Source organism: Dermacentor variabilis, chromosome 2 (genome assembly GCF_050947875.1).
Source record: "Dermacentor variabilis isolate Ectoservices chromosome 2, ASM5094787v1, whole genome shotgun sequence".
NCBI lineage: Eukaryota > Metazoa > Arthropoda > Arachnida > Ixodida > Ixodidae > Dermacentor > Dermacentor variabilis.
Window position 1 is genome coordinate 73,895,899 of NC_134569.1, and position 22,153 is coordinate 73,918,051.

At 50.3% G+C, this 22,153-nt stretch overlaps 1 protein-coding gene across 2 annotated transcripts in view; it reads right to left on the reverse strand.

The window, feature by feature from the left end:
- Window positions 1–1,229: 1,229 nt before the first annotated feature.
- The window catches only part of bbg (PDZ domain-containing protein big bang), a 348,240-nt gene continuing 327,316 nt past the window's right edge, over window positions 1,230–22,153 (reverse strand). For both annotated transcript variants that reach the window (XM_075680936.1, XM_075680937.1), the window contains exons 6-9: window positions 8,274–10,924; window positions 5,692–6,007; window positions 4,611–4,718; window positions 1,230–3,110 (exon numbers count right to left, since the gene is read on the reverse strand). In XM_075680936.1, the coding sequence (XP_075537051.1) occupies window positions 2,950–3,110; window positions 4,611–4,718; window positions 5,692–6,007; window positions 8,274–10,924 (3,236 nt within the window). In that variant the 3' untranslated portion in view covers window positions 1,230–2,949. The remainder of the gene's footprint in view (window positions 3,111–4,610; window positions 4,719–5,691; window positions 6,008–8,273; window positions 10,925–22,153) is intronic.

A 22,153-nucleotide genomic window follows, 5' to 3' on the forward strand; every position in this document is an offset into this window, starting at 1 on the left:
TCAGACTGCAGCATTCAGACAGTGCTTTCGGGAGTCCACAACGTCTTAGTGTCGATGCAGAGTGCGTGCGAGCCTTCTTGGCGGCCCATGGAAAAAAAAAAAAGGAAAAAGAAAGAACACCAGATGCACACACCTTGGGGCTCGCGGTCCATAGATTGGAAAGCACTGATTTAAGTCAACCATGCCGCAAACTCCTCCTGCATCCGGTTTCTTCACACAACGCTTGCAGAACTTCTTGAACGTAAAAGTCATGAATGTCGTGTTTCATTGGGGCTCGTTGTTTTTCGAATGCAAAGACACAACATTGGCGATTCATCGGCAAACTCACTGTAAAGTCATAGTGTAGACAAGACTACGGTCGCCGTTCTGAGTTAGTATATTCCTTGTGCTCCCAAAACTGCCTTCCGTAATGCCGTGAGATATGCGCTTCGAATCCGTGTTCTTTCCAAAGATGCGGCATAAAAAACGCCAATAAGCTGCAATGTAGCTTCTGATAAAAGTTCACCCAACTCCTCTCTCCCGGGGTACTTGTGTGCTGCGGACGCTTTCCCGATCCCTCTGCGCCGTAGCTCAAAGACGAGCTGAGGCGGAAAGCTAACCGTACAAATGCTGACACAAATAAGGAACTGGGCATGTCGCGAGTCGGTCAGCACATCCAGAAATTAAGAGAACTACGCAACCGTTTTTTACAGACAATTCGTGGCTGCATATTTTTACTGCACGCAGCATTACCTGTCGTGGTTTCGACGATACGGGAACTTCTACAAAATTTACGGCCATTCCAGTGAAGCTGGCGCTCAAAGATGATCGCCGGTATACATGGTAATCAGTGTGTTGAGTAAGCTACGAGGAGAAAGTGAAGTCAACTTTAAGTAACGTTACTAAATCAAGTTGACCTGTGGTGTCAATATGTTTTTAACCACCAATGCCTCCTTCACATTCACAATTACATCTGAGAGCACCTATGGAGACAAATCTTGGCTTTGTTTAGACTTTTACACGGCTGAAACACTACAGCGTCTTTTCTTCATTAGTCCATCGCAAATTTCGTGTTAAATTCGTGGATACTTAATAACATATTGTATGAACAATGTAATTCACCTTTCATTTCCAGCATACCGTGAGTATTAAATAATGTTGACGACAAGCAACAGTGGATATTCAGTTACTTTATGCTTTCAAGCAAACTCGCTCTCAGCAGCGACCAAAGAAAGGAAGAAAAACAGAAGTGTCAACAGGCTTCACTGAAGTTTATTTACCACAACTGATTTACAGTCGCTCATACAAAAAGAAATGTAGGTTGTTACTGCACAATGACGTTTACCGGTTGTTCAACCGAAGCATGAAACAGGAAACGCAGATGTGTAATAGGAAAAGAAATATGATGTAAGGCGTGAATGCGATCCGCTTTGATTTAGGAGTGTCAAACACTTGTCATATAATTGCGAAGAAAATCGTTAGAAATGCGACGCGTGTGTGTGCGTTCGATCGAATGTTATAAAAGTACTTCTTACCACCGTCAAAAAGAAAAGAAGCATGTGCGATTATCAGTTGTAGCCATTGTTCTAAGGCACTAGTCGGCTTAGAAACGTAAAAGGTAAGTGCGTTTTTGACGCACCTCTAGGATAAAGAAAATATATATTACAAAAATAATTCATACGACTCTCCTAGTACATATATAAATAGGCGTTTTTTTTAATTGCTTCACAGCTAGATTTGTTATGTTGCTTGACAAAATACTCCTTAAACTTCACCTTTCGGAATATATCATTAATATTTGTATAAAGCAAAAAGAACATTTCTACACCGGGCACTGACTCCGGCTTTGTGGCCGACATAAGTCACCAAGGTCCGTTAAATTTCAGTAGCCATGTCATAAAAAAAGTACGTTGTCTCCTGCATCTTGTCATATTGGCACTTTGATCGAAGCACCCTGTTGGCTTTGCGTACACGAAATATATAAGAGCATTCTGCACCACTGTCGTTTTCAGCAACATCAACCACACTAAGCCAATGACTGCCTGGCATCTGTGGCAATAATCGCGTAAAAGAACAAGAAGAAAAGAAATGACGCTCTTCTGTGGCTTGTCGCCTCCGAACTGCTGACGAACGAAAGCAGAAACAACGTGCCATTCGAGTTATGGCAGTGGTGGCCGAGGCTAAAGCGTTAGGAATATATATTACTATCTTACAGTTGGCTGTGCCATACAGCACAAAATACGAGGCACAAGCTGTAGGAAGGCACAAGCGAAAGAAATACAGTGGAAAAGAAGAGATTTGACCTTCCCCAAATTCCTCTCTACTGTCCGCCTCGCGACACCTTTCTGCGCAATGAACAAGGGTAAGGACCCGTCCATCACTCCTATAAACGGAGGCAACTCTCCCAGAAACAATCCATCTTTAAATGCAAAGACCGGCACAGTTCTAAAAAGCGAACCGAAAAAAAAAAAACATAACCTTGTGCTTGATGGCACTTGTGGTTAGAAAATATACGTCCCCAAGAATGATACGCTGAAGGAGCGACGTCAAGATGCAGAAACAGCACTGCAACGTAATCATCGCCGCAGGTAGCTTTTGCAGACTGTTCAGTTCATAGACGCTATCACGTGAAGCCATGTGTAATACCGTACGCGTTCGGCAAGCTTGCCAGCTGCGATCGCCGTGTCCGGTCGCATGTTAACAACAAACCGAACTTTGCACGGTCCTGTACGATAGGGCGAGCAGCCTTCGCTGTGCAGTAGCGCTTGTGCAGGCGTCGCAGTGGTTCTCGGACCAGACCAGATGCTCGTCCTCGCACACTTTCAACACGGCAACCTGCTGTGTGTCGGAGCACATCTTGCAAAGGGCGACGAAAGTCCGACGGGTCTTTGCGATGACGGGTGGCACCGCAAAAAAAAAAAAGAAAGTCACATTTGTACAAGTTGGCAGCGCGCAACATCCGCTCGTCGTTCAACAGGCCCGGCGGACGACTTGCAGGGTGAGCGGTCCGTCGGGCAGCTTTTTGAGGAAATTCCAGGCCTCGGTACGCGTCATCAGGCACACGGGTTGAGCGTTGATGGAGACAAGTTCATCGCCCACCAGGAGGCGCCCGTCCCGCTCGGCAGCGCCTCCTGCAAAGAGTGAGAACGAATGAGGAATAAGGATGGGGCGCACAAACAGTAGGCGGAAGGCAAGGGAAATCAGCTGGGACAGCGCCAAATTGGGTAACCCGTCAATAGGAAAGAAGCAAAAAGGCTAAGAGTCGTAGTGAAATAAAATATCGGCAGTTTTGATCATACACAGGGGCATACTCTGCAACCTCTTGGCCACCTCTGGTGGGTCAGTGCGTACCACGCAGAACGCGGGGCGCACTGTCAAAACTTACGAGGTTTCTGAAGGAAACAGTGCTCAACTCGCTTTCGGCAGATCATAACGTCTTCATTCAGGCTGAAGCACACTGGCATGCCGGAATGCATAGTCTACATCCGCAGACCACCGCGGCTGAATCTGACTGCGGGTGCTTCCCGCCAAACAAGGTTCAACTCACTACGAAGCACGGCATTCAAGGTTTCCACAATGAGTCACGCCGAACTGTCCGACTTCGCCTTTGCAAACTGTACTCAAGTTAGCGAAAATAGGGCTCTGCAGTTGAGCCTACAGCTGACATTTGGTAATCAAGAGTGCGACCACGTGAATGCACCTGCGCCACGTGTACGTCCGCGGCACAGTGCCGTTGGTTTTGAGGAATAGTGTGCACTAAAACAGACCAGAGAAGACATGACTAGACATACGCAGGCATGAACATAGTTGCGTCTTCTTTGGTCCTTGTTCTTGTATGAACTACCAACAAGGCCATCTAGCGGTAGTGGGCTCAGGCTCGAGCACTATCGAGCGTTGAAGCCCGCTTCTGAATTTTCATTTCACTGCATACATAGCGTCAGCTCCCAATAATGCGGGAGTAAAAAGAATGAGTCGCTATTTCTGCGATGGGATCCGTGGATGTGAGGAACTCTGTCGGCAGTTAAGTCGTCTCAAGAACATGAAGCACACAATTAAGTTCTGGGGTTTTACGTGCGAAAGCCAATATTTGATTATGAGGCACGCCATAGTGGGGAACTCCGGAATAATTTTGACCACTGGCGGTTTTTTTAACGTGCCCCCAATGCACGGTGTACGGTCGTTTTTTTGCATTTGTCTCCGTCCAAATGCGGCCGCCGTGGCCGGGATTCGATCTCACCGAACACGCGCTGCACACAATATAGACAAACAATGAGAGAGAAGCTTGCTGTGCGTGGCATGAAGTGCAAGAGTGAACGTCGTGAGAAAATGTATGGCAGCTTCGCCGCAGTTTTCGAACGTTGACGGTAGGGGCTGCAACAATTTATACAATGATGGGTCCTTTATTGTCTCAGAACTAGGGCATTTTTGTTTTCGGCGACCATTAAGTACGAATCCTGGAGCGTGTATTCAAACATTAAATTACAGCTTAGTATTGTGTTGCAGCATGCATGAGCCACTGCGCCACTGTTGTACGTGTATTGGAAACAGATGAGCATCATATTTTTCTAACATGCACCAGGATGAATATTCTCGTCCTCAACAATTTCATGCAAGAAACTCGAGGCACACACCTCTAAAGATCCTCTTGACGACTAGTGGCTTGTCCCCGAGCGGAGAATCTTTGCCACCTTCCAGGGTGAATCCCAAGCCAAGGCCGTCCTTCACTAGGACGATTTTTTCTGCAACAAGAAATCGGAGAAATTAGACATCTTACAAATAAAGCTACAAGCAATGTGCGCGCGAGAGTTACAAACAAGATGCGTGACTTGGGTCTAGTGACGAAGGATGCGCCGATGTGTGCAAGAAACGTGCACAAATTCAACCTCTGTCTGTGGTTCTTAACAGCCAGCTGGGGACACTAAAGAGAACAGTATATCAGTTTACACTGATAGAGTCCTTTGTCAAAACTCTATTACCGTTAATTTCGCCACAGTGAGTTGATTATGAAGACATAAAAGGAAGGTCACAATTCCACTTCTTGAATGTCGCACCGAAATCCCAGCGTCAGAAAGTCAGTGTGACGTCACGAATTCCAAACATTTCTTTTTTTTAGTTTGGGCAGTCGTGACTCATGCAGTAAAAGCCCTCGAAATTCAATAAATTCAGTAGTTGGCTCTTTTAGAACTAACTAAGCCGACGCCGAGCAGGCGCCGTCATAGCCCTTGACATCTCGGTTACAGTAGGCACTCCAGGGTGGTGTTGGCATCTCGTCTTTCGTCTTTGCGACTTGCCCGGCTTACCAAGCTTTCTATCACGTTAACTTTGGCTTTTTTTGGTATTGTAGAGAGGTAATTATCTAATGCAGCTTTAATTAGTTGTATCTTTAGGGAACATGGAAGGTTCAACGCTGCCCACTGTATGATATATGCTACTCTGTATTGAGCCTCAAAATTCTGATTTATGCATAGCCAATTGTAGCGTTTTCAATAACGCTGGAGTGTGTTTTAATTTGTGAGTACTTAAGCCATGATACTGCTACTTCATTACTACACGAAGTTATCGCTAAGATTGCCCTTCATTGTTGTTCTTTTGCACAAATGTGCTCTCCATGGCCAGAAATAAAAGCGAACAATTTTATAATTTTCCCTGACGCGGAACTGTGTGTGGGCATTACAGGGTTCACAAAATTATGCTTTTTGCGGGGCAGCTCACCGTGCTTGGCAGGCGTGGGGCTCTGCTGGGCCTCGGCCACAGGCGAGGCGGAGGAGGGGACGACCTCGGGCTCGTCGACCACGTCCAGGACGGAAGACAAGCTGGAGGCTCGGCTGATGTTGGGCGTCGTCCGTACGGACTGGCGGCCATCCCGCGAGATGACCAGCACTACTTCCTGCCGTGGCGACTTGAGGATGTCGATGGCGTCCTTGTGCGTCACGTTTTTCATTGTCTTGCCGTTGATGGAGAGGATTCGGTCGGCCTTCCTGATTCGCCCGTCCCGGTCTGCCAGACCCCCGGCGATTACCTTGTGGACCTGCACGTTTTATGTTCAGCAGCACAGTTTAGTGTACCATCCCTTGAGTAGAAGCACATGTTGGGTAAGTTGGTGCTTACTTAATGACACGATTTAACGCCAGGGCACACCCACACCCACAAAACCTCTGAGACACACAGATACACGCTACAGGCGCTAACGCTTGCTTAATGTGTGCGGCACACATATTTCATACATAGGATCCAATTATTAAAGCCAAGCTTTAATTGCCAACCTCCCTGGAATTCGACAAGGGTTTTCGGTTTCTCGCATGCTAGGCACTCTCCACGCTCCAGGACCGACAATGTAGGGTGAGTGAGCGCTCCTCTGGTTTTGCGTATTGAAACAATAAATGACGACATTTAACGTCTCCATATTTTTCTCCGTTTATGAAATAATTTCAAGAATAGATGAGTAGTTTTGTATGTTGCATGTTGCAGTTTCATGGTTAGGGTGCAGCTTTCCGCTCCACGCTTGAGCTGTCTGAAAAGCGTCAGACATCGGAGCAAGAAACTACTATTGTAGCATACTTGGAGAACGCCTGGCAACCTCTGAATTTTGCCTGATGTATATACTTACTCTGAAAAAAGAATTTGTGAGGCGTATTACATGATACAGTGAATACCAGAATCTGTACTTTCGAAAGCATTTCACTCAAACAGCTTGCGCATATTGCAGGACTTTGCCGCAGAGATCTAATTGGCGGTGCCTCAAGATGTATGCGGCACTTTTGAAACATCAATATCCATGAGTTATCATCAGTTCAGACTAAGCTCCATGGGGAGGGATACGCCGGGTGTTTTGCGTAATTTGAACCAAAGATCAAAAGAAAGCGGCAAATTTTAGGCTAATATTAAATTTAGGTTATGGCGAAGAGAACTTAAGACGTTTTGTACTTGTTAAACTGCTACGACCAACCTCCCATTTTTCCACATTTGAAATTAAAAAGAAATGTCCCGAACACGCCAACGCCGACCTTCTCCGTCGGCGTGCCGCCGCTGGAGGCGGCTCTCAAAAATTCGGAGGAAGACCAGCTCTGGGCCGTCCGGCGAGACGAAGATGCCGCCTGAGTCCAAGAACTTCGAGCCGGCACCTGAGGCCACCACAACCCAAACTGCCGGACCATTCTTTTTAATAAAGCTTATTTTCTTCTTCTTCCGAACACTGTTGATCCTTTCAAGTATCCGTCTACCTGTGAACCTCTGTCTAGTCAAATTATCCTTGTAGTGCAGTTGACTAATAAATTTAATCATGTCCAAACGGATATCCGCAATATTATAGACAAGTGTCTACCCACTGTTCCGCGGATAAGTGGTTCAACAATGAGAATGTGAAACAGTCATTGTTATATTAAATTGACCCACAAAGATAATTCAACATAGCAGCAAATCTCCAGCGACACATAGGTACATTAATTTACTTGCTTCGACGGCAAGTGGCACATACAACTAGTTTTCTGTACGTAATACGCCGCTCCAGTTCTACCGAGTGTTACTGTGGTCATGAAAGTGAGAAAGTTTGCCATGTTCTTCAGTTTTCAAAATACGCTGCGGAAAGGATTAAGAACGTTAGCAAAAAAACTAGGAAGTTTAGCCAAGCACCTCCTTACAATACAAGAATTACTAAAACTGTAGCCAGTCTTCATTTTTAAGCCATAACTATGTCGCGAAAAATATAAACTGCAAATTATATCCTGCTGGTATCTTTGGCCTGCGACATGACAATGACAATAATGTTTATTTTCGCATTAATACAGTGTAATGATACGCAGAGGCGTGCGGAAAAGGCTGTCATTTCGACAGCTTGACAAAGCCGCAGGCCGCCGCATTGGCGATTACAGCAATAACAAACACAATCAGCTTATAACCTTTGAGTCATACCTTATTTAACGATTGGTTCAAATTACGGCACGTTATGACAAACACCCGCTATATACACTGCGTTACAAGAAAGATAGCTGCGCTTGATTAGCGTGATTTGGCCATACAAAGTTGCAATATTACGTGAAACAATTGCTATCTGTAATTACCGAATATCAAGGCTCCATAATTGAGTCTCAGAAGTGTTTTTTTTTTTTGTCCTTTGACAATGACGACATGAGAAATAGTGTCGCTCCTCTGACAGCATGTTTTCAAAATATTTTTCGCTGCAAGCACACGCAGCCAAACGACACGAGGCTACCAGGTTAAGCGCCACGAAATCATACGAATGTCATTGTATTAACCAGAATATCACGTGCGTAGCGAATTTGCTACGAACCACTCACCGTAATTTCTTTCGTTTCGTAGTCGGAGCCACCTGCAAGGGTAACCCCAAGTCCGCTTGTTGGCGAGTCCTTGTGGAGGATGACGACGTGAATGTCATGTCCAGAGGCGCCAGCTTCGTCCAGCGATTGGTTTGCCTCGTCGATAAGTTGTTGAAGTTCCTGGGGCGAGATGAGACTGCTAGTGGAGGCCAGGGAGGTCATGGAAGAGTACTGTTCCCTCGAAGCAGTGCTGTTGCCTGAATCGTTCGAGTCGATCGAGGAGAACCGCCGGTGCTCGGGAAGTGGAAGCTGTTGTTCGGACCTGATGGCTCGGAGAGAGGCCAGGGTCCGCGGAGGCACTTTCGCAGCTTCGGTTTCGAACGCCTTTTTGATGTCGTTTACGCTGAGCGAAGGCGAGCAGTTCTTGCTGCTTCTGTAAGTCGCGCTAGATGGCCTGTCCACCTTGGTTCGGAGATAAGACGAAGGATGTGACTCTGGCCAATCAGTACTCAGGCGCGGTTTGTCCCTTTCCTCGTACATCGATGCGGGTCTCGAGAGAGAATATTTCTGGGAGCGTAGTTGCACGGAGGGAGAGTACTCGGCTGACGTCGACGGGGACGCCTTTCCGTTAGCAACGATGTACTGGCTTTGCCTATTATATTCGTGCGGCTTGGGAGCAACCGGCGGATGACTCTTGCCATTTGTAACGACTATGTCTTTCCTCGGTGCTTGCGGGACGCTTCCTTGTGCGTCCTGGGACCTCTGCTCCCACTTTTGAGCCAGAGCTTTGAAGCTCTTCGCGCTGCCTGCGCTGTCGATCGTTTTCTTGAGCACCGTTTTCTGTTGACCAAGTTGACTGGCTCTAACGCTCTTTTGCCACGCTTCGCTGGGACTTTCCTTCAGGTCCAGAGACCGTGTCCTCTGGTCCGCGTTAAGGCTAGAGGCGCTGTTCACTCTTGTAGAGTACACCGGCTGCTCGCAAGAGTTTCGCCTGAACTGCGAGTTCCAGCTACGGTCGTCCATCGAACGGAACTTCGTCTTGGCATCCTTGAGCGACGACGTGGCCTCCCATGTCCTCGCCGCCTTCCTGCTTTCGTCGCACTTCGTTTCTGCCGCGGTTAGCCGCTGAATTTGAGGAGGGCTGCTAGATGCACTGACCATTGGTGCTGTCGCCTCCTGAATCACAGCGTCTGCGGAGCCGAAGGAATTTTTCCGCTGAATTTCAGCCGAACTTCTCCGCTCAGAATTGTACTTTGCACTGGGCCCGTCATGACCATTTGTAATTGTCTTTGCATCACTTCGAGAATCGGTGGACGAAACGCTTTTTACGCTGTTCTGCCTCGACACTTTTGCCTCGGCGTTCTTTTCATCATAGGTGGAACTAGAGAGATACCGCTCCAGAAGGGGCGACTGTCCATAAGGTTTACCATTTGCAACGGTCGTTTCAGAAACGACAGTGGGCGTTTGCTTCTGCTCGCTATCACTCATTGCGAACGAATCGGCCCGGCTTTTCTTGGCTATTTCCAACGAACATCCACTGCTGGAAGGATTGGAGAAGGTAGAGGAGCTGCTGTTCGACCTCGACCTGCTTCCGGACGACGTGTAGCTCAGCGGAGGCGGAGACATGACGGGCGTTTCCGGCAGGACTGGCGTCACTGGCTTGCTGTGCGTTAGAGAGAATTGGAAGGCATTCTGGGAGCCGCCGCGCACGGGAGACACATCGCACGACTTTGACACCTGGAGAGATCGGCGCTTGAACGCTGGCGAGTACTTGGGAACCTCGGCCGCCTCTTTAGTCTTCCACGGAGGATCGGCGAGCAAGGCAGTGTGTTTCGGCGACGGCGGAGAGTGTTTGCTTTCCCTCCTAGGCTTGCTATCCTCCAAGGTAGCGACCATTTTGTTGGACGCTGGCACAACGGAGTTGCTCACAATCACAGGCAGCGTCTTGGCCACCGTCGCAGGCGCCTTGGGCTTGTCGGGAATGACGAGCCCCTTGAGCTTGGTGCCGAACTTGGTCGTTTCAAGCATGGAGGCAAGCATGCCGGAGTATCTCTTCTGCGTGGCCTCGGCCGAGGCCCTCCTGTCCAGGATGAGAGGGGAGCTGTACTGGGCCGCCGGCGTGGGCAGGGGCGTCGACGCGAACATCGCCGGAAGGCACTTGGTGTCCTCCTTGGATGCCGCGCCAGCAGGCGGTGGCTCGGCCGCGATCATCGCAGCTGGCGGTGGCGACGTCGTGGAGTCCTTGTCGACGCCGTTGGTCCAGGGCGCTTCTTCGCCGGCAACGGCGGCTCGCCCGTCACCCTGGCGACTGCAGCACTCCTTGGGCGACTTGGTCGCCGCGACCTTCGTCTTTTCTTCCCCTTCGGAAGCGGAAAGCGAGGACAGCGGGTCGTCCGAGAAGATGCCAGAGTCCTCGTAGACGTGCATGGGCTTTTTGAGGGGCAGCGCGTCTTCCTGGGAGCCGGAAGCGCTGATAGCAGCGGATGGTGGAGGCGGCTCCTTGGGCAGCGAAGGTTCGCTGTACGCGGTCGGGAACTCGTGGCCGTCGGGTGGCAGCCGCCGCAGCAGCAGGGACGGGAAGCCTCCGCCGCCGCCCTCGTCAGAGCTCATGGGGTCTTCCGAGTCCGGAGTCCGGGACTTCTCCTCCCTCTCCCTGAACGGGCTGGGTGTTTCTAAACAACGAAACGAAGAGAAACGTATGAGCGACGCTTACGTAATCAATCAACAGCGTTCGCAAGAAGTAGTTATCATCGCGTCTCACATTTAGAGCGAGCATTATTAATGGGATCTCCTATTACGTAGCGCGAATGATGACACGAGAAGCATTGCAGGGGAACCTTCAAGGTCCTCTGGTTTCTGTCTGCTAACTTAGTTTCTGGCTAATCACAAGCAAAAAAATAAAAAAGGAGAGGCAGGTCGTTGGTCCTTGCCGATTTGTTGTGTGCTTGTAATAAAACCGCAATGCTTCCTATCAGTTAATTTCACAACATTTCCAAAATGCCACGTTCGTGAGAATATCATACATGGAAAAGGCTTCCTTCAAGCATACTCCTGTACGTGAGGCAACCGCCGTGGTTGCTCAGTTGCTGTGGTGTTGGGCTGCTGAGCTCGAGGTCGCGGGATCGAATCCCGGCCACGGCGGCCACATTTCGATGGAGGCGAAATGCTAAAACACCCGTGTGCTTAGATTTAGGTGCACGTTAAAGAACCCCAGGTGGTCAAAATTTCCGGAGTCCTCCACTACGGCGTGCCTCATAATCAGAAAGTGGTTTTGGCACGTAAAACCCCATACTCTAATCTAATATGTACTTGAGACAACAATTTTTGCTTGTAGTATAATGTCTGTATGAAGAAGGACCGAACGGCGTGACTGACAGCGATGACGAATGCAGGTTTCGCCAGTATACACTATGACTTAAATGGCTATTTCAAACAAGCACACCCGCTATGAAAAGTCTAACTGAACGAAGACACGGCACAAATTTTACCTGCCAATTATACGCAATTATGTGTACATTTACAGGTGAAAAATTTGCACGCGGTTAAACCAATTCAGTCCCCGCCTTAATTACTTTAGGAAGGAATACAGCTTTTATATAAATATATTTCGAACGATAACAGCAAATTTCAGAGAGAGTAATCGTTTGGAGGAACGCAGAACGGTCTCTCGGCAAGATTTCGGATCATGACTTATTTCGCTTTCACGCGAGATAACCTCGCGGTCTAAGAGCACTCGCCGGTTTTGTAGCGACGATATGCTGCAGCAAGCACCGTCGCCTCACATCTCAGTCTTCACGCGGCAGGTACTCGAAGGGGAAACAGAAACCAGATGTCTCAACAGCCCCTCGACTGCACGCGACCACCGATGAGAAAGAAGAACCACAATACGGCAATGGCGGGGGAGCGGCACTCGTTTCTGGCGACAGAAGCGAGACATCGCCATAAGCCCGTGCTCTCTCCCCGAGCGCGAGCTTGACACACGCGGGCGCAACACACATAGACACGCACGCGGCGCTTTCGTCTCCGCTCATCGGTCACGGCTGCTCGTCGCCAAGACGCAGACGCGGCCCATCAACGCGATCGCTGAAAGATCGTGTTGCTCGCGAACACGCACTCACGCTGCTCCCACGCGTGGCAATGACCTCAGGCGCCGCCAAAGCCACGAGCCTTCCTTCTCTGGGTTGCCCTAAGGGGGAAATACGGCGCGCCCGGAAGTGCACGTCCTTCCAGGGCGGATGTCGGATGTCAGAGACGGCGGTCGCGCTCACGCTGAGACGTTCAAGGCTCGGTTGCGCGTCGCCCCGGCCCGAGGGCAGACAGGGGAACCCCGCTGTGTCACGAGTGACAAATGCATCAAGCTTTCGCGGCAACCAGACACAATAGTCGGTCGACATTGCCAAAGGAGTGGAAAGTTTCTCCTTGGAAAGTAAGTCTATAGATGGTGCGAGGCTGAGCAACGCGCTTGATCTCATAGGCATTGAAGAGGTATACGTGAGTACGTGCTTACAAAATTTGACCATCACGCCTCGTGTTCAGGAGGCGAGGCGACATTGATGAGCCAGACAATAATTACAGGCACTCTAAGCTTACCTGGAGAGATTTGCAGGGTCGAAAATCTAGCACGGTTCTCCACGTGGTGACCACTATCGTCGTGTCTAATTCCTAGGAACATATATATTTTTTGTTCCTTTTTCTCTTCTTCTGCAATTGTATATCTGAGGTGAATACGGTAGCGTACGTCGAAAGACAAGCTTAGGAATTCAAGTTTCATGAAGTCGCCGACACAGCGCGAGTTTCACGGTCTGCAAACCAATATGTGGTGCTTTTTGGAGTCACAAATTTCAGCATTCACGTCATCAGCACGTTCCCATTGTTCCCCAAAAACGTAGAAGGGCTGATGATTCTAGTTTCGTTTCTGCTTAGAAAAACGATAACGATAACTGATACCAGAGCTGAAAAACAACAGCTGCGGAAAGGCACGTATAGCGAACAGGCGCTACGGTTCACGCATATGCGTATACAAAGCCCCTTTCAGGCGTCTTGCTTTGTTTTTCCGCATTCCATCGTGGACCGCGGTTAAGACAATGACACACACAAAGCTGCTGCACCTTCGAATACAAAAATAACACAAGAAATGGCGTAGCAGCCCCAGCTTTCGTCCGAAGGTGCGACCGCTCCATCCTCCTGCCGGTCGAGGGACCAGCCCACATCGCGCGCTCTCTTGACTCGACATAAAGAAAAGAGAATAAAAACAAAAGCAGACATATTGACGACGAAACAGGCATCGAGCAAAAGAAGAACGAAGAGAAAGACGAAGAGAAAATCGGCGGCCTTTCAAGGACTCCGCAGTGTGGCGTGTCGTCGACGCCGCCACGCAGTCGACGTTATAGCTTCTGCCGTGCCGTCTCGTTCCGCCCGTGTTATTTTCTCCACTCGAAAGTCACGAATCGAAATTCCCGCGGGCCGTGACCGAAAAATAGGGACTTCCTTCTCCAATGTGAACGGCCTCGAGGCCCCCTACTCGGTAGTTCCTCTCCCTTCTTTCTCTCTTTCTTTCTTTCTTGCTTTTCTTGATCGCGCACCGCCAGCGCCACTTTCGGGGAGCAACAAACAACGGTCACGCGAGCTAGCCACGGAAAACGACGCCCCGGTCTGCGTGGTCGTCGTCGTCGTCGCCTCCGACGCGCCCGGTTCACGGCCCGCGAGAGGGCCGGAAACCAACGCCGTCGCCAGCCAGCAGGCCGGCCGGCCGCCGTTCGCGTGCTGTGCACAATGTGAAACATTTAACGCCCTCGAGGCTCGCTCGCTTACTGGGGCTGGACCGAAACAGAGCAACTCCGAGTGGGGCGAAGAAGGCCTCACCGAACGTGCCGAGCGTCCCGCAGCGCGCCCTGCGAATTCCGTCCCCTGTTGCGCGGAGGCGAACGCGGAAATGCTTGTCCTCGTAGAGTATATATATATATATATGTGTGTGTGTGTGTGTGTGTGTGTGTGTGTGTGTGTGTGTGTGTGTGTGTGTGTGTGTGTGTGTGTGTGTGTGTGTGTGTGTGTGTGTGTGTACAACAATGTTGTGTGCTGTACACATAGGATTCCGGGGACATTCGTATACACACAGCGTCGAGCGGAAGTGGTCCGAACAATAATTCCGCAGATAAACGTGAAAGTTGCTTCACTGGAATGAGGCCTAGTATAAAGGAAGAAGACACCGCGGAGTGTTTACCGCAAGCTGCAGTAAGCCACAAAGGCAGGTTTGTTCACAGAGAAAGCAAAAGCTTTCTGATATACCAAACCGCACGAAAACGGCAAGCAAAAGCGCCATGGCTGCAACAACGCTCTGCTCATCCAATGATGCATGCGGGCACTGCGGATGTACTGGTTAGCCATAATAAAAAAAAAAATGTTCCATTCAACGGGGCTTTACTTTAAACGCGGTTTACAGCTCTATCTTGCGCAGGGCGAAATCCGGTAAGCAGACAGCGTTCAGTATTGTTGCGTTTCGCCTGCGACACGTGGTTTTGCCGGCGCGACTGCGGCGGGGCGGCAGACATTTTGGCCCGATCGTCGTCGCCACAACACTCATCGCCAGGTGTTTCCAGGCGCGACTGCGGCGATGCGACCGCCTAGGGATCATCCTCGCATTCCAGTCATTGTGCCCGAAACAGGCGATGCCAAAGCAGGGATCTCATTCCAGTCATTGTGCCCGAAACAGGCGATGCCAAAGCAGGGATCTCGTTCCAGTCATTATGCCCGAAACAGGCGATGCCAAAGCAGGGACCATCCTCTCATTACAGTCATTGTGTCCGACCGGCAGCGCCACGACAGGGTGCTACGAGATCGTGCTCGACATGGTGCTACGGCATCGCTACGACAGTGTGCGTCACCATTAGCCCATTGTACATTCACGTGCTCGTCTTTTGAGGGGTTCCTTCTTGCCCTCAACTGCGAGAGTATAAAAACAGCTGCCCCCGGACGCCAAAAGGGAGGGCTCCGATTTCTTCTGTTGAGTGAAGTGCTCTCCCGTCTCTCTACTTCGGTCAAACCTGACCGCCAACTCTTTGCGATGTTAAAATAAACAAGTTGTTTCGTTGTTACCAGTCGACTCTTGCTTTGCCGGGACCTTCGGATGCTTCCAGTTGTACCCCAGGCCGCCAGGCCAACGCTACCCTTGGGGCTTGCGACCCAGGTACAGCCACGGGCGTCAGCACCGAGTTCCCATCCGATCGTACCAGCAGTCCGATCCAAACATCTGGTTGGCAGCGGTGAGATCGCCTACGACTTCAAACATCTGTCTGCCAGCGGCGAGATCGCGACAACGGAGGCCAGCAGCGAAGAGATGCAGTTGACTGTATGCTGAGCAGCTCAACGACGATCCGGGAGCAGTGCAACGAGCCCTGTGTGACGACTGGTTGCCTGCAGCGGAACGACTGCGCTGGACTCTTGGCTGCGAGGTTTGGTGAGTGCGGGACTTTCTTCTTCTGAGCTTTGCCAGGCTTTTTGTTAGTGTCAGAAACAGAGCTGGTAATTGTGGTTGTCGTTGCTGCCGGGTTAGTTTGCGGCAAGACAATAGTAAGCAGTAGAGAAAGCAGCATTCAGAGCAGCCATGGATTTGAAGTCGTTGCGCAAACCGAAATTGTTGGAGCTTGCAAGAGAGTTGGGTCTGGATGTCTCAGACAAACTAAGAAAACCTGAACTGCTAAAGGCTATTCTTGAGTTAGAGGCTGAGGATGACGAGCTGTCGGAATGCCTTGAGACTATTGAGGAGAGGTCAAAAAGATAGGAGCGCGAACTTAAAGAGCAAAAAGAGAAACAGGAGCGCGAACTTAAAGAACAGAAAGAAAAAGAAGAGCGTGAACGTAAAGAACAGAAAGAGCGAGAGCAACAAGAGAAAAAAGAAGAGCGCGAACACGCTTTGGAAATGAAGCGTCTCGAGGTAGAGATGGAACGCGCTCGTAATGGAAGTCAGGCACACGGTGCAGGAGAACGAGTATTGTTCAAAATGACTGACCTGATGCGGCCGTTTAAGCTTGGAGAGGACATTGGTTTGTTCCTGGTTAACTTTGAGCGAACGTGCGAGAAGCAGGGGTTCTCTCGGGAAACGTGGCCACAGCGCTTGCTCACTTTGTTACCCGGCGAGGCGGCCGACGTAGTCGCTCGCTTGGATAGAGAGGAGGCAGAGGATTTCGACACAGTGAAATCGAGTCTTCTAAAAAAGTACCGGCTGTCTGCGGAGGCGTTCCGTCGGAAGTTTCGGGAAAATGAGAAAGGCAGAAGTGAGTCATATACAGAGTTTGCGTATAGGCTTATGTCGAACATGCAGGAGTGGCTCAAAGAAGAGAAAGCGTTTGGTGACCACGATAAAGTTCTGCAGTGTTTCGGGCTAGAACAGTTTTATAGTCGGTTACCGGAGAACGTGCGATACTGGGTCTTGGATAGGCCAGACGTGAGTACGGTGGCTAGAGCCGCTGAGCTAGCCGAGGAGTTTGTGACGCGTCGAGCTCGCGGAGCTAAGGACGGTCAAAAGGGTGAATTTGGCTCGAAGTTTGAGAGGCCGAAGTTCACACCCATGAGAGCAAAGGGGAACACGCGTAGTGCGGATGCGAGTGGAAGCAGTGCGACCGAACCTAAGGAGACGGCGGCAGCCGAAGCCGAACGCAGAAAGCGGTTCGAGATGAGGCGAGCGGGCGTTTGTTATACGTGCCAGAAGCCGGGTCACTTTTCGGCGCAGTGTCCGGAAACAACACCAAAAGTTGTGTTTTTTTCAATAGGCAGCACTGACGAGAACATGAAGCTTCTCGAGCCTTACATGCGAGACCTCCTCGTAAACGGGAAAGAGTGCCGAGTGCTTCGCGATTCCGCAGCTACGATGGATGTAGTTCACCCGTCTTACGTAGAACCCCATATGTTCACGGGCGAGTGCGCATGGATCAAGCAAGCCGTGGAAGCTCATAGCGTGTGTCTGCCGGTAGCAAAAGTGCTTATTGAAGGACCTTTCGGAGCGCTTGAGACAGAGGCGGCAGTGTCATCTATGCTGCCACCCCAGTACCCGTACCTATTTTCAAACAGGTCCGATCACCTCCTGCGCGAGAAGGGGCTTTTGTTTGGTGAAGCTAGTGTTCAGGCCTTAACCAGATCGAAGGTTCGGGAGCTCGCTGCAAAGGCGGTAGTTGCGGGGCCGACGTTATCAAACAACGAAAAAGGGTCAGAGGCGCAGCAAGCTGATATTCCGAGCACGCCCGAACTGAATAAACTTGAGTCTGTAACGTTAAAGGCGCCAGATACTGGAGAGGAAATGCCCGACACGGGAAAGTTAGAAGAGCTATCTACTGATTTGCTCATCGCGCCTACGTCAGACGGACTTGATAGGTTGCTAAAAGTCAGCCGGTCGGCTTTGATAGCCGAGCAAAAAAAGGATGGCAGCCTGGAAAACGTGCGCTGCAATGTCAAAGAAGGTATCGCCAGGAAAACTGCGCGTTTTGTGGAAAGGGGTGGAGTCCTGTACCGGAAGTATCTAGACCGCCGAGGAGTGGAGTTCGATCAGCTGGTCGTGCCTCAATGCTATCGTCAGGATCTGTTGCGCTTGTCACATGGGGGTTCGTGGTCCGGACACCTAGGAGTTAAGAAAACTAAGGACCGTCTCTTGCAAGAGTACTATTGGCCAGGGTGTTTTCGGGACGCAGACCATTTCGTGAGGACATGTGACACTTGTCAGCGGGTGGGCAAACCAGGGGACAAATCGAGGGCGCCGTTGAAATTGGTACCTATCATTACGGAGCCTTTTAGACGGCTCGTTATTGATACTGTGGGACCTCTGCCGGTAACAGCCACGGGGTACAGACACATTTTGACTGTGATCTGCCCAGCGACAAAGTTCCCTGAAGCAGTGCCGCTTAAAGAACTCAGCTCAGTTGAGATAGTTAATGCACTACTGTCCATATTTGCGCGAGTTGGTTTTCCTGCGGAAATCCAATCAGATCAGGGCACAGTGTTTACTAGCGCTTTGACGACAACTTTTCTCGAAAGGTGTGGGGTAAAGCTGTTACACAGCTCAGTGTACCACCCACAGTCGAATTCCGTTGAGAAGCTCCACTCCGTCATGAAGCGCGTGTTGAGAGCGTTGTGTTTTGAACATCGAACTGACTGGGAGCTGTGTCTGCCTGGGGTGATGTTTGCTTTAAGGACCGCGCCGCATGCGGCTACGGGGTTTTCGCCAGCTGAACTGGTGTACGGTCGCTCGCTTCGATCTCCGCTTCGCATGCTTCGAGAATCGTGGGAAGGTAGGGGCGACGACCCAGTCGTGGTGGAGTACGTGCTTAAGCTCCTCGAACGCTTAAGAAGGGCACAGGAGTTGTCAGGTGAAGCAATGGCAAAGGCCCAGCAGAGGGCCAAGGTTTATTATGATCGGACAGCCAGGGCCCGTCGTTTTGAGGTTGGCGATGAGGTCATGATATTGCGCACATCGCTAAACAACAAACTAGACGTGCAGTGGGAGGGCCCAGCGCGAATTGTTCAGAAACTGTCGGACGTTAACTACGTGGTAAGTCTGCCAGGAAAGCGGAAAGCACAGCAAGTTTACCACTGTAATCTGCTCAAACCTTATAGACAAAGGGAAGCAGTGGTGTGCCTGATGGTAAACGTTCCTGAAGAGCTTCCGGTCGAGCTTCCGGGACTAGGCTCAGTGACGAACAGGGAAGACACCGGTCAAGTCATTAGTGACCTTATCAGTAAAGCACCGCTGTCGCCCGAGCAGAAAACCGAACTACACCAGCTATTACAAGAGTTTCAAGGTCTGTTCTCTGAGAGGCCTGGTAGGACTTCTGTACTTACTCATGATATTGAACTTACCTCCCCAGAGCCAGTACGATCCAAGGCGTATCGGGTGTCACCCCGCCAGAGCGATATTATGGAGGCTGAGGTAAAGAAAATGCTACAGCTCGGTGTTATTGAGGCAGGTGAGAGTGATTATACCTCCCCTTTGATTTTAGTTGAGGTACCGGGCAAGGAACCTCGTCCTTGCGTCGACTACCGCAGGCTTAATTCCATCACTAAGGATCAAATTTATCCGATCCCTAACATCGAGGAGCGCCTTGAGAAAGTTAGTAGCGCTCAGTTTATTTCCACCCTAGATCTTGTCAGGGGTTATTGGCAGGTTCCACTTACAGAAGAGGCTAGTAGGTATGCGGCGTTCATTTCACCAATGGGAACATTCCGTCCTAAAGTGTTGAGTTTTGGTTTGAAGAACGCGCCATACTGTTTTTCAAGTCTCATGGATAAAGTGTTGCGGGGACAGCAAGAATTCGCTTTACCGTATCTAGACGACGTAGCGATATTCTCCGCATCCTGGTCTGAGCATATGGCACACTTGCGGGCAGTGCTAACCCGCCTGCGCGAAGCGGGCTTGACAGTCAAGGCTCCTAAGTGCCAGTTAGCACAGGCCGAGGTTGTCTACCTCGGTCACGTGATTGGTCAGGGTCGTCGCCGCCCCTCTGAAATAAAAGTGGCCGCTGTGCGAGACTTTCCGCAACCGCGCACAAAGACCGATATTCGGTCGTTCTTGGGTGTCGCCGGCTACTATCAGAGGTACATCCCTAGGTACTCTGATATCGCGGCTCCCCTGACGGATGCTCTAAGAAAGACAGAGCCTCAAACAGTCGTCTGGGACGAGACAAAGGAAAGAGCTTTTAGCGCCCTAAAGAGTGCCCTAACAAGCCAGCCTGTGCTACGATCGCCAGACTATACAAAAGGGTTCATTGTTCAGTGCGATGCTAGTGAGCGAGGCATGGGCGTTGTACTGTGCCAACGGGAAAATGGAGAAGTAGAACACCCCGTCCTGTATGCTAGTCGTAAGCTGACCAGTCGTGAGCAGGCGTATAGCGCCACCGAGAAAGAGTGTGCGTGTCTCGTGTGGGCCGTTCAGAAATTGTCATGCTATCTAGCCGGCTCGAGGTTTATCATTGAGACGGATCACTGCCCTCTCCAATGGCTGCAGACCATCTCTCCCAAAAATGGCCGCCTCCTGCGCTGGAGCCTCGCTTTACAACAATATTCCTTTGAGGTGCGTTACAAAAAGGGGAGTCTCAACGGTAACGCCGATGGCTTAAGTCGAAGCCCCTAACGTAGGAATCAGCCTCAAAATTGTTTGTTACTGATGTTTTCTTCCTGAGGCAGGATTTTTTTTTAACATATTGCTTTTGTTTAGTGTTTCAAAGTGATGATATGCTTTCTAGTGCAATTTTTCAATTTGTGGACGCGTTCTGAGTGATGCTAGACTACTGTAAGGAACTAGGCAGTGGTATAAAAAGGGGAAAGAGCCTGGCAGGGCTTAGTGAGGGTTGTGCCGTGCTTGCTGACTGAGCGGTTGAGTTTCAGCGTAGTTCTAACGCTTGCCGGGAACGAGAACAAAAATGTGAACTCTCCCGAAGTCACTTTGCAGTGTCCCGTGCGAACCTGAACAAGAGAACGAGGCCTTCTCTGTGCGCTGCGCTCAAGAAACGTCGAGGGACGCCCGACTTCGGTTATGAGCATCATCGAGCGACATCCCTCCGGACAGCGGATGCAGTCCCCTGTCCATCGGGATCACCTTCCCCCCGGCGGGGCGGTCTGTTGCGTTTCGCCTGCGACACGTGGTTTTGCCGGCGCGACTGCGGCGGGGCGGCAGACATTTTGGCCCGATCGTCGTCGCCACAACACTCATCGCCAGGTGTTTCCAGGCGCGACTGCGGCGATGCGACCGCCTAGGGATCATCCTCGCATTCCAGTCATTGTGCCCGAAACAGGCGATGCCAAAGCAGGGATCTCATTCCAGTCATTGTGCCCGAAACAGGCGATGCCAAAGCAGGGATCTCGTTCCAGTCATTATGCCCGAAACAGGCGATGCCAAAGCAGGGACCATCCTCTCATTACAGTCATTGTGTCCGACCGGCAGCGCCACGACAGGGTGCTACGAGATCGTGCTCGACATGGTGCTACGGCATCGCTACGACAGTGTGCGTCACCATTAGCCCATTGTACATTCACGTGCTCGTCTTTTGAGGGGTTCCTTCTTGCCCTCAACTGCGAGAGTATAAAAACAGCTGCCCCCGGACGCCAAAAGGGAGGGCTCCGATTTCTTCTGTTGAGTGAAGTGCTCTCCCGTCTCTCTACTTCGGTCAAACCTGACCGCCAACTCTTTGCGATGTTAAAATAAACAAGTTGTTTCGTTGTTACCAGTCGACTCTTGCTTTGCCGGGACCTTCGGATGCTTCCAGTTGTACCCCAGGCCGCCAGGCCAACGCTACCCTTGGGGCTTGCGACCCAGGTACAGCCACGGGCGTCAGCACCGAGTTCCCATCCGATCGTACCAGCAGTCCGATCCAAACAGTATTGAGTATTGTTGAAAAACAGCACGTTATCAGCGCGAAATGCCAGCAGAAAAGGAATTTCACATGACTTTCACTGGCGTTTGTTCCCCGCCATTTAAATTTGCGGCGCCGATGATTTTGCACTTGAGTGTTGCAGATCAGAAGCTATCTGAGACGGGACGAAATATGTGTCTCTTGGAGGCGGTGCTTCCGCGACGTGTAACTTGTTTCCACTCCCTTCATAAAGTAATTCAAGAACTGCCTACGTACTATAGCGCAAAAAGTACCTTCGGGACATTCGCACATTTATAAGTATGCACGAAAGCCGATCCACCTGAAACGCACGCGCAGCCGCATAAGCACAAGCAGGCAAACATGAAAAGAGACGAATACGTTGGTCTGATTACCGCACTCTCCTGTGTGACATAGCATTACGACCGACGAACAACGTGAAGTAGACAAGACGGGTACTATAATTCATGTCGCCTGTCTACTTGTACCGCTTAACAGGTCCCGCACATCGATCATCCGACTATAACCTATGGCTCGCTTCGTTAACTGTAC